Source organism: Cydia splendana, chromosome 11, assembly GCF_910591565.1.
Source record: "Cydia splendana chromosome 11, ilCydSple1.2, whole genome shotgun sequence".
Classification (NCBI taxonomy): Eukaryota; Metazoa; Arthropoda; class Insecta; order Lepidoptera; family Tortricidae; genus Cydia; species Cydia splendana.
Genome location: NC_085970.1, coordinates 15,475,279 through 15,488,629, shown reverse-complemented (window position 1 = coordinate 15,488,629; position 13,351 = coordinate 15,475,279). Strand labels below are relative to the sequence as shown.

General features: G+C 38.9%; 1 protein-coding gene across 3 annotated transcripts in view; it reads left to right on the top strand.

Moving 5' to 3' along the window:
• LOC134794878 (protein kibra) overlaps positions 1–12,613 on the top strand; it is a 103,800-nt gene extending 91,187 nt beyond the window's left edge. For 2 of the 3 annotated variants that reach the window (XM_063766706.1, XM_063766704.1), the window contains 5 exons: positions 1,462–1,572; positions 1,947–2,060; positions 2,671–2,820; positions 3,320–3,514; positions 3,881–6,969. In XM_063766706.1, coding sequence (XP_063622776.1) covers positions 1,462–1,572; positions 1,947–2,060; positions 2,671–2,820; positions 3,320–3,514; positions 3,881–4,223 — 913 coding nt within the window. In that variant the 3' untranslated portion in view covers positions 4,224–6,969. Of the gene's footprint in view, positions 1–1,461; positions 1,573–1,946; positions 2,061–2,670; positions 2,821–3,319; positions 3,515–3,880; positions 6,970–10,659; positions 10,855–11,751 lie in introns of those variants that run through there. The other variant, XM_063766705.1, reaches the window with a different exon arrangement.
• The last annotated feature ends 738 nt before the right edge of the window (positions 12,614–13,351 follow it).

Genomic DNA, 13,351 nt, shown 5'->3' with positions numbered 1-13,351 from the left:
TGTATATATATTTTAGGAACGTTGGCTTGTAAAGATGTTAGTGAGCTCCACCGTACTTGTACATATGTCGTTATGTTCATGACGACATAACGTGTATTACTTTTACAATTTTCACTGTTGCCTACTTAAGTGGAGATGGAGACACCTAGGTTCCCCGAAATATTTTGCGTGTTATTCTTATGCCAAAAAATAAGCAAATAAAAACATATAGTTTACTTACCTACTTATATGTTTTTGACTCTGATCCATGATTAATTCTCATTATTTTTTACATTAGGTACGTTTCTTCTGCTTAAAATAAGCTATTAATAGTTAAAAGGAACTTAAAACAAACTTTGATAATATTAGAAGGTTTTTACTAAATTAACAATCTGTTTTTTTTTAAAGAACTGCAGCTATTCAATCACTTAAAAATATCACTGTGTTAAACTGAGATTAAAATCTAGACAGTATTTTTCAAAACATTGCACTGAAAACCTAAAATTTATTTGACAAATGTCAAAGTGACATAACGCACAGCTGATCCCATAAATTCCGTTCTGATATATTATAATCTGATACCAAAACATTTGGAGCGAGGCCAAAGTGTTGCATGCTTCGAAGTATTTATTTATACATATAATCGCATGGATAGCATGAGTGGCACAATGTGAATGTATCTATACTTAGTCTGTATCATTAGGTATTTAAAAAAAAGTAAACAAACAATACACATGCATTTTCCGGTAGCTAATAACATTTATTGGTTAATCTACCAAATACAAAACCGCCCGGATCAGTCACTAACGATCTGACTTTAACCTACATTATTTGATCATTTGTAATGTTTTCATCTACCTTCAACTGGCTTAAGGAGCCATTTGAGGGTAGATTTTGTTTACTTTTATTGAAATACCTAATGATACAGAGTATAGGTTTTACATGATTTCACTTAATTACTAACAATCAATATTTTTGATAGATTGTTTAATGAAAATAGTGAAAATCTCAATAGTATTTTATGATTGACTTTTACAAAAGTTTGTGCGTAATTTTTATGATTAAGTAATTATTGTCTTTTTATACTACGAGCAGCGATCAGTTGTATGGTCGCTTAATGATGGTTTGACGTCATTTAGAAAAACGTTCCTAATAAAAGTTACCATAGATTGATGATAGATGATCTGATGACAATAAATACGACCATTTACTCGATATTTGTCGAAGTCAAAGTCCCGCTTTGTCGCTTACCGTAAGGACGAGATTTCCTTGTATCTTTATACGAATAATCTGTCGAAGTGTCCTTATGTCGAGCGGCAAAGTGGGACTTTTTGCTTGGAAACGACACATAAAAAACCCCACAACGTGCTTTTACTAATTTAAAATAGCCCAAACATATCAATGACTGACTGTAAATAAATTCGATGACGGTACATGTCTAAATGGTCATTTTAGTAATTTTATTACTTTTCCTTTCTGTAGAAAAAGTCCACAAGTAAGCGCCACTCTGGAGGAGCCACTGGCAACGATCAAGAGGTCTCAGACCTTCTCGCCGCAGCCGCAAAGCATCGGGAACAGGCAGTATATTTGCAGGTACCTAATAAAATTAAACATTTTCCATTATATAATATTTACAAACATAATATTACAGAGAGTTCGCATGCGAGTTGCGTTACATTACCTACAGTATTTCATCGATCCATTTAATTTGTTGACAGAAATGTCAAAATTACAGATAGGGACAAACGATTAGAGTTATACCAAGATAAGTCTGCAGCGGTTTTGTTGGCGCAGCCTGTGCAAGTGCTATTTTAAACGTCAAACTTCTATGAAATGACGTATAAATAACGCTTACACATGCACAGTCTGTGCTGTCAATATTTTGGTCTTTGGGATTTTGGTCTAGCTCTCAACAGTTTGGTAGATTTGACAAACACTGAATAACACTCATAACTATTTATTTTCAGACTGAACCGCTCCGAGTCCGACTCGTCCATGGCGTCCCGCGCTCGCCGCGCCGCGCCGCCTCCCCCCGCCGGCATCCCCTTCGACCGCAGCGTGCGCGAGCGCCGATCTCTCAGGTAATACCTACTTCTCATACACGAGACAAATTTTAACACAAGTTTACATTTCATCATGCGTTCGTGTCTTTATAGGCATGAACTGTAGACGGCAGCACAGAAGCGCCTTATTCATTGGCGTGAAGCATTATGTCACATTTCTATTCTTAGATTTAAACTACTAGATGGCAGACCCTACTATGTGAAATAGAGCCAGTGTGAAGCCAGGTGCTGCCCCTGCTTAGAAGCGTGAATTGTTTTCGCTTTTGATTCCTTGATCAAAAGCGGGACCTTTCCCGAGATGGCAGACTCTCCAACACGCATGGTTTCTCATATCTGTACAAGCCAGAATTTTCTTTTTTCTCTCTTCCCCATCTTAGCACTTTTTCCTTTGCACTCTAAAGAAGCCCGGAATCCATTTTAGGTAACCTAATCCCATGAATTGCCGCCGGAACTGCTCTTTATGAAAACGAAAGCTATCTGACTTTCCAATTCTGAGGGAAAATTAGGCTTTCCTTACGATGTTTTCCTTTAACTAACTGAAATATCAATATCCCTACATCTACGCTACTAAAGCTCAAGGAATATGTTAAAACTATTACTAATTGTGTTTTCCTTTTCCTTCCGCCAGATGGGGCCGCGTGGCAGGCGGCGCGGCGCGTCGCACGCGCACCCGCAGCGCGCGCACCTCGCTAGATCTCGCACTGGATCTCAGCGCGCAAAACACCAAGCTCGCCGACCTGAGGACCGAGATCGCCCATCTGAGCCAGCTTAAAAGGAGGTACGGTTGATAACGCATTTAAATCCATTATAGGTACAGTTCGCACACGAAATGAAATCATAGAGAGAGCCCGAGTATCACTGCAGTATTCTATTTTCATTTTTTATACAGTCCTTCAGTCAAACTCTTTAGAAATAAATAACCTTGTCAAAACCAAATCAAAAACATTTGAATATAACTTTTTGAGAAGAAACGCACCGTAGGTAATATTAACAATTTCATTGAAGTAAAAAAAGGTACAATGAAAATTGTCTGTCATTCAATAAAGAGTTGCCACAAGATGTAACTTGACACCTTTTTAACAGCCTTCAAAAAAAGGTTCTCAGTTAGACCCGTATGTTCGTATGTCTTTTTGCGATTATTTTGCGTTTGGCTGAACCGATTTTGATGCGGTTTTCACAAAAGTGTTTTTAAGTAGTTTTTCTTATACGACCTTCGTTTCACGTAACCTCATCATCTCATCAACATTATTGTAATCTAATAAAACATAATTGAACAGACTGGAAGAGGCGTGCGCCCGCGGCGACCCGGCCATCGCGTCGTGGGTGACGGAGGACGACACGCTGCGCCGCCTCGTGGCGCCGGCCGAGCCCAACGAGCGCGCCGCCAAGCTGCTGCACCGCACGTGCCGCGAGATCTACCGCCTCAGGAAGTCTCGCCAGGGCGGCCGCCGGCCCGACCTCGTCACCTTCAAGTGAGTTACCTAGGTTACTTTCAATGGATTTGGCCATATGGCATACTTATCTGGGGTAAAAACGATGACTCAAACTATAATGGTTGAATAAAAATAAATCACACCAATCACACTTGCCTTAAAGATACTACAATCTAATAGTTAAAGCTCTGATTTTGGTTAGGTTCCATGGTATTGTAAAGTTACCTAATGATAACTACATTCTTTCTAATAGAGATTTTTAAACTTAAACTATCCTATCCAAATGAGGACTTTACTTTTCAGCCTTTTATTTTGTAGAAGTGGCAACTATAGAACTCACATAAACCTATCTCAATCTATTCCAAAATTTCTGACCAAGAAGCTAACGTAACATTATCTTTACAGAGAAAAAATGGCTTTCTTCACCCGCCCGAAATCCACCGTGCCGGTCCTAGACGGGGAAGCCGAAGAGATCTCAGAGGACGAGTGGGAAGACGAGCTGGAAGAACGCCGCACTCCCGACGGACGCTCCTCCAAGACCTCTTACGAACTCCGTCGAGACCAACGGTGCACCGACGTCAGGGAAGAAAAAACGGAAAAATTGGAAGAAGCGGCGAAAGACACTCAGGAAGTAGTCGAATGCAAGAACCCCTGCCTGAATCGGCTAGAAGCGGGCCAGGACCAGGAAAAGACTGAAGAGGATATTTATGAATTTGTTGTAGATCGAGTTTTAGGTGTTCAAGTCTGAATGTATGGATCGGTAAGTGTATATTGATTTAGACGGTCCAGAATAGATGTGTTTTTAAAGGGCATTCAAATGATTATTTAATGCAACTTGTCAAAATAAATTTATAATGGATTTTATAGTTGCATGAAATAATTATTTGAACCTTGAGTTATAGGAAAGATCTTCGAAAGTTAGGGCACCATATAAAAATAATAATATTGAAAATTTCATCTGTGATTAATATTGCCTATTGAGATTTCTGGAATGAAGACTGACGAAAGATAAGCTATTATGTATTTTTATTGGAAATCTAATTATATATAAACGCATGCGGTCGTCCATATGAAAAGTGGCTTTAAGTTTCACTGTAACGCCTTTCGCCGTAGGGACGGACGCACATATCTAAATAGTATCGTGCAAAGTAGAGTGCCATACAGATGAATCTTGAAGAAAATACGTATGTATAATAGGGGGTATTACTGCAATGTTCTGCCGCCAGATTGCAGCACTAAGCTAGCAAGTAATCCATAGAGTAACTTATACATACTGTGCCTTAAACTGGTTTTCACAGACAATAAAATATGACATTGATGCATCAATGTTTGTGAACAAGGGCCTAGCGGAAAACGCGAATATCGTAATTTGGTTATCTGCCTCTTTATCGCTCGAATATGCAAGAGTGATATAGAGGTTAGATAACGAAATTTCGATTTTCTTGTTTCGCGGTAGACCCCCAGATTGTGATGGATAGTGGTAGTGGCGCCCCCTACGCTGAGTTTTGCGTGATATTCCCTATTCGTATACCTTTAGATTCAATTGGTATAAAAAGAAATAAGTTAATGTCTTGTACACCAATAGAGTCTAATCGTATGTATATTTAAATGGTCCTTATGTATTGTACAAAAACGTGCCTTATTATTGGTGCCTTGGAGACTTGTGCCATAGAAAGGCATTGTGGAGGTACAAATATAGTTGTATGGAGAGTCACAAAATATATGCCAAACATTTTAATGTAATTAGACGGTATACGGCGGTTATGCGACTATTTCATTTTGTAAATACGTAATGTCTTGAAGTGTTGGCCCACCGAAATAGTTTGCTGACTATTGAATGATATAGGTAGTTTTCCACCGAAATTTACGAGTGTATAAATGGAAGTGGGTTATTCGCGTGACAGATCCTTACATTTATTGCACTCAAATTGTGTAACAAACTAATATTCCCGGAGTTATAGGGGTTTTATAGTATGCGTGCGTTGATAACCTACTTTTCTTTGTTCACCATGTAATGATTTGATAGGCCAAAAATGCTTTTGTAAATACAGGCTGCATATATGTTAACATGTCGCTTCTCTTGGTTAAAAGTTTGGACAAATTTTCAAGGTTACATTTTATAAAGTTAGAAATATTTCAGTGTTTATTTTGACATGTAAACACACATTGCCATTTGAGAATTGATTTGTAATCATAGTCTAATAAAACATGGTCTTCTCTTCCCAGAGTGACACAAGCCTACGTCACAATAACATTGCCACTTTGTATAGGGGTATTTGCATATTATTATATAGCGCTGTCGCATGATGACGTAGGCATGTGTCAGTCACGTGGTCGGAAGAGAGTACCATGCGGAGTATATTATTATACCATGTTTGTAATAGATAATATTAAGGGCGTCCGCTAGCGTGGGCGGGTGCACGGAGCGGGGCGCACGCACGCGGGTGCGTTTTTACGTATAATCCGGCGCAGTTAAAGTTAGACCAAAAAAAGTCTGCAGCGATTTTGATAGCATACGCAATGCAAGTGTTATTTAATACGTCATATTTCATAGAAGTTTGACGTTTGAAATAACACTTGCAATGTGTGTGTTATCAAAATCGTTGCAGACTTTTCTTGGTCTAACTCTAGCGTTGCTCATATTATTTTTCGTTAACCCGCTCACCCGCTTCGCGCAACAGCGCCAGCTAGTGGGCGCCCTAAATTTATTTTATACCACATCGGTGGCAAACAAGCATACGACGCGCCTGATGGTAAGCAGTCACCGTAGCCTATGGACGCCTGCAACTCCAGAGGTGTTACATGCGCGTTGCCGACCGTTTAAAAACCTGTACACTCCTATTTTGAAGAACCCCATACTGTACATGTGGGTGTATGTAAATGTGTTTTTTTTTGACAAGAGAAGCGATTTGTCTTTGGAACTTGCCGAGTGGACGCGTTTCTACGTGCAATATTGAACGTAAATTTTATATTTTATTTTATTCCACTTTCTATTTTATACTGAGATCTGACTCACACTGAGCGTTTTTATTTAAATTAAATTTTAAACTTGAAATTGAAACGTAGATTATTGTAATTTATCAATTAGGTAACCTACATTTATTTGTAAATTTTGTATCATAGTAGTTGTAATTTTGTAAATAGTCTGAGAGTAAATACTTCAAGAATTTGCATATCTGTATTTAGTGGTTTATGAAATATAATTTTAATTGTTAGCAATATTATTCGATGTTAAGTATTTTTTATAACATTAGTCTACTAGATTTAGTAGTAATGTAATTATTACATTTTTGTAAAAAATGTATATTTTATATAAACCTTTACGCGGAGTTTTATACATACTTTTGTATTTGTTGCGCAGGTGAATTTGGGTTTGCCAAATTAACATAATTACGTCTTGTTTTAATTCTTCCATTACAGAAAGGGTTGATTATATTTTGTAGAAACTGACGCAGGTCGATATCGGAAGTGAAAATATAAATGATAAATTAATACTACTTGTGTTTGACTCTATATATTTCCAGAATACACCCCAATTATTAAGTAAAATCCGTTTAAGCTAATTTTGCATAGACTTGAACAAAGTCAGAGAGTGTCATTATAATAAACGTTATATTTTCATAGAAATTTGACATTGACACACTTTGTCATTGGAAATGTGACGCAGAGTTAGCTTGGTCCGCCTCTAATAATTAAACATTCACCCCCTTATTCATAAAACTTTACGGGCCCGACTTAAATTATGTTTTATCCCTTTCTTACAAATACGTAAGTCAAAATGACAGATAAAGATAAAAGACAAACGATGAAGCTAATTCAGGCCGGTGACGCGTTAATGAATAACGCTATAAGAGCCTAACCCCCTCATTCATAAATCTTTACGGGCCTGATTTAGTTAAATTATGTTTTATCCCTTTCTTACAAATACATAAGTCAAAATGACAGATAAGGACAAACGATTATTAGCTAATTGAGGTTTGTTGCGCGTGTATGAATAAGGGGGTTACACATTACACACGCCTGTAAGTGTTATATCTCAATATCTGAAAACACAAACAACGATAGAGTCTGTGCGGAAAGAGAAGAGTTGTAGAATGTATTGGATCCCATACATTTCACGACTCTTCTCTTTCCGCACAGACTACTAAGTTACGTTTCAAGTCTATTGATCGCCGATAATCGGTACATCAACATTATTGGCACAAACTAAACTGCCTTGCTTAAATTCATATCATGGTTCATCTATATAGGGTGATCAATCCAAATGGGTCAGTATGGGGAAGTCAGAAACTATGAGAGATAGCGAAATCTGTTCTTAGGAACCATGGCGTCGATTTTAGATTTAATAATAATGGCATTTCAAACTTTTGTTTAAACTCTCATACATAACCGGGAATCGAACCTGGTCAATATTGTTTATGTAATCGCCTGTAGTATTTGTTTGTATAATTGATCCTGAAAGTATAAGGACCAAATTTTGCTATGAAATCTTGTGTAAACATTAGACTGAAATGCCTACAATTTAAATAATTTGCAAAATGTTGTCATCGTTATGCATCATTTATCTGAATAGACCACTTAGGTATGCATATCTTATCTGCATCGATATTATGCATTGTAATTGCGTTTATTTTAAATTAGAACGCATTCGTTCAGCGGGCGTGCCAATTATAAATTTGAAAATGGAACACTTACTTAATAACTTTCAACAATAACAACGAAAAAACTTGCAGAATTTATACCTAACATTGTTTACAGAGACTTCGACCAGGTTCGATTCCCGGTTATGTATGAGAGACATTATAATCAAATCTAAAATCGAAGCCATGGTTCCTAAGAACAGATTTCGCTATCTCTCTTAGTTTCTGACTTCCCCATACTGACCCATTTGGATTGATCATCATGTATATCATGCTTAGTGTGGCGTACCTACGATATCAAGATTATCGTAAGCCACTCTAAGCATGATATTGGTGTGATCTTGGTGCTATGTGCACAATTTTTAATTGGCAATGCTCACATTACGTACGGTGTAAATACACCGACCTGTTCGACACTACAACGACGACGGGACGGACGGACGTCCATAGGCTTCTGACCACGCTAAGTTTGCACAAACTTGTCAGTGACATCATGCATAGAGTCAGTCCGTGAAAAGTCTGCAGCGATTTTGATAGCCCACGCAGTGCAAGTGTAATTTTAAACGTCAATCTTCTATGAAATTATGACGTATAAATAACATTTACACTGCGTGGGCTATCAAATCCGCTGCAGACTTTTCTTGGTGCGACTTTAATACATATGCTGTAGAACCGTCGTACATGACGTATCACTTTGCATGAAACTTAGCGAGGTCGGACACTAGGTTGCAGTAACGCATAGACAATATAATGTACAGTACAGCTTTATAGTAGATATAATTATTAGAGTACCTACGTGTGATAAAATCTGTGCCATCAAACAAACCGTACGCTTATTCGCCACCAAATATAATAAAAAAAAGTAATTTAAAGTGTCGTTTGCGTGTCGCGTACCCAGTATTGCCTGAATAAGCCCTAACAGGCGGGCCAGTAAAAATGTATGTAAGTATACCTCGCACGCAAACTACCAATCGCGGTATCGCGGCCATCGCTAGATTACTGGGTAAAGTGTGTACGCTAGGAAATAGTGCGACGGATAGGAGGTAAAAACAATAGTAGATTGGATGGGGAACCAAGGGATGAAAGGCCCCATTTCTGTCGAGGTAGTTTAGCGCTTGAACCATAGAGTAATATAAGTACCTAAAGGAAGAGTGGTAACTCCATAGGTACATCAGTTTTCTTACCAAAACGCGCGTTATTTCGTAGTCGACATCTAACGTCAAGTAGCGGAATTTATCAGTGCTGCTAGTTGTTTGAACGCAATGAGAGCGCCAATAATCTGAGACTGAAATGGTGCCTTTTGTTGGTAGGTTGCTATGAAACCGTTGTTGTTCGCGAAAAATGTTTCAAGTACACGTCAACACTACCGAAGCAACTAGATACTGCAGAAATAGAAAAGGATCAGGAGGCTTTCACGTTAATATGTCTACACCTGGAGCCGCATCTGTACCCGTATGTGCAAAATCTATCTTACGCTAAGGAGGTGTGGGACGCGTTGGCAGCTATATTCGAAGATAAAGGTATTAACCGGCGGATATCTTTGATGAATAATCTCTTGGATGAAAAGCTAGAAAATCACAAGTCTATGCATGAATATGTTGCATCCGTGATGAGCCACGCTCAAAAGCTGAAAGAGATTAATCAGAGCTTTGATGACGATCTGATAGCCGTAGTGTTATTGAGAGGTCTACCTGATGAGTATAGACCATTGCGAATGGCATTAGAACACTCAGGTATGAAGCTTACCTCTGAAAATGTCCGTCAGAAGCTGTTACAAGAGGATTCCGGCCAGAGTTCTTCGAATGATTCCTCAGTTGCGAATTCGGCGTTAGTAGCAAAGAAACAAGGTCAACATTCAGTATTAAAGCTCAAATGCTTCAGATGTGGCAAGAAAGGTCATAAGAAGTCAGATGGCCCGAAGCTGGTAAAGGAAATGGATGGCGAAGGCGTATCAACGGTTTCTTCAAAGTCGAAGAAAGTTGCTTTACACTGTTCACTGTCGGTACACGATTCCTTCAGCCCCTCGGCATTTTATCTGGACAGCGGTGCGTCGAACCACATGAGTTTTAAGAAGCACTGGTTTAGAGACTTTATGATAACTGATAAGAATGTTGTGACATGTGCGAATGATGACAAAATGTCAAGTGAGGGTAAGGGTGACATTATGGTAAGTCTAAAAGGAGTATTGTTTCCCGTAAAATATTGTTACTATGTACCCGACTTGAAAGTTAATCTTTTATCGATTTCGAAGTTGGTAAAGAATGGGTGGAAGGTTATATTTGATTATAATGGTTGTAGGATGATTCACCAGTCGATAGGCCAAATTACGAGTAAACTTGTGGTGACTGCTAGTGAAGTCTCAGGTATCTATAAGTTGGATGACTGTTTTCCTGTTGTAGAAGGGGCTTTGGCTACAGTTCAAGTTGAGGACTCGTTGGCGCTTTGGCATCGGAGGCTTGGGCACGTGAATCTGAGCGATTTACGGAAGCTTCCATTATTGTAATCATCAACATTATTGTAATCTAATAAAACATAATTGAACAGACTAGAAGAGGCGTGCGCCCGCGGCGACCCGGCCATCGCGTCGTGGGTGACGGAGGACGACACGCTGCGCCGCCTCGTGGCGCCGGCCGAGCCCAACGAGCGCGCCGCCAAGCTGCTGCACCGCACGTGCCGCGAGATCTACCGCCTCAGGAAGTCTCGCCAGGGCGGCCGCCGGCCCGACCTCGTCACCTTCAAGTGAGTTACCTAGGTTACTTTCAATGGATTTGGCCATATGGCATACTTATCTGGGGTAAAAACGATGACTCAAACTATAATGGTTGAATTAGTTATTTGTACAACAAGTGATCAAAGTTTGATATTTCTTCGAGTGCTTATTTTGAGTCCCGTGCAAGCGAAAGATTCTATGATAGATTCACGAGCGTAGCGAGTGAATCTAATTTAGAATCTTGAGCGTAGTAAGGGATTCAAAAGCGCACGAGATGTAAATAACTTTGATCTCGTGTAGTACACAAAAATTTTCACCCTAAGCAGTGAGAACATACCTAGAGGGACAGAGATAATAGAACCCAAGTATATCGAACTTGTATTAGACCCCGCATGTTGAAATGACATTTGACTATAAAGGTCACTTGAATGTCATTTTGTCTCACTCAGTGAGCAAAATCGAATTTTGCTCACTGAGTGAGACACCCTCAGTGAGCAAAATCGAATTTTGCTCACTGAGTGAGACACCCTCAGTGAGCAAAATACGATTTTGCTCACTGAGTGAGACAAAATGACTCAGTGAGCAAAATCGCATTCTGCTCACTGTTTTTAAGAAGCAAAGTACCCTTGTTCGAGCTGCTGAGGTGAAAAAAAATAAATCACACCAATCACACTTGCCTTAAAGATACTACAATCTAATAGTTAAAGCTCTGATTTTGGTTAGGTTCCATGGTATTGTAAAGTTACCTAATGATAACTACATTCTTTCTAATAGAGATTTTTAAACTTAAACTATCCTATCCAAATGAGGACTTTACTTTTCAGCCTTTGATTTTGTAGAAGTGACAACTATAGAACTAACGTAAACCTATCTCAATCTATTCCAAAATTTCTGACCAAGAAGCTAACGTAACATTATCTTTACAGAGAAAAAATGGCTTTCTTCACCCGCCCGAAATCCACCGTGCCGGTCCTAGACGGGGAAGCCGAAGAGATCTCAGAGGACGAGTGGGAAGACGAGCTGGAAGAACGCCGCACTCCCGACGGACGCTCCTCCAAGACCTATTACGAACTCCGTCGAGACCAACGGTGCACCGACGTCAGGGAAGAAAAAACGGAAAAATTGGAAGAAGCGGCGAAAGACACTCAGGAAGTAGTCGAATGCAAGAACCCCTGCCTGAATCGGCTAGAAGCGGGCCAGGACCAGGAAAAGACTGAAGAGGATATTTATGAATTTGTTGTAGATCGAGTTTTAGGTGTTCAAGTCTGAATGTACGGATCGGTAAGTGTATATTGATTTAGACGGTCCAGAATAGATGTGTTTTTAAAGGGCATTCAAATGATTATTTAATGCAACTTGTCAAAATCAATTTATAATGGATTTTATAGTTGCATGAAATAATTATTTGAACCTTGAGTTATAGGAAAGATCTTCGAAAGTTAGGGCACCATATAAAAATAATAATATTGAAAATTTCATCTGTGATTAATATTGCCTATTGAGATTTCTGGAATGAAGACTGACGAAAGATAAGCTATTATGTATTATTATTGGAAATCTAATTATATATAAACGCATGCGGTCGTCCATATGAAAAGTGGCTTTAAGTTTCACTGTAACGCCTTTCGCCGTAGGGACGAACGCACATATCTAAATAGTATCGTGCAAAGTAGAGTGCCATACAGATGAATCTTGAAGAAAATACGTATGTATAATAGGGGGTATTACTGCAATGTTCTGCCGCCAGAGTGCAGCACTAAGCTAGCAAGTAATCCATAGAGTAACTTATACATACTGTGCCTTAAACTGACAGTAAAATATGATGACTTTCACAGACAATAAAATATGACATTGATGCATCAATGTTTGTGAACAAGGGCCTAGCGGAAAACGCGAATATCGTAATTTGGTTATCTGCCTCTTTATCGCTCGAATATGCAAGAGTGATATAGAGGTTAGATAACGAAATTTCGATTTTCTTGTATCGCGGTAGACCCCCAGATAGTGATGGATAGTGGTAGTGGCGCCCCCTACGCTGAGTTTTACGTAATATTCCCTATTCGTATACCTTTAGATTCAATTGGTATAAAAGGAAATAAGTTAATGTCTTGTACACCAATAGAGTCTAATCGTATGTATATTTAAATGGTCCTTATGTATTGTACAAAAACGTGCCTTATTATTGGTGCCTTGGAGACTTGTGCCATAGAAAGGCATTGTGGAGGTACAAATATAGTTGTATGGAGAGTCACAAAATATATGCCAAACATTTTAATGTAATTAGACGGTATACGGCGGTTATGCGACTATTTCATTTTGTAAATACGTAATGTCTTGAAGTGTTGGCCCACCGAAATAGTTTGCTGACTATTGAATGATATAGGTAGTTTTCCACCGAAATTTACGAGTGTATAAATGGAAGTGGGTTATTCGCGTGACAGATCCTTACATTTATTGCACTCAAATTGTGTAACAAACTAATATCCCCGGAGTTATAGGGGTTTTATAGTATGCGTGCGTTGATAA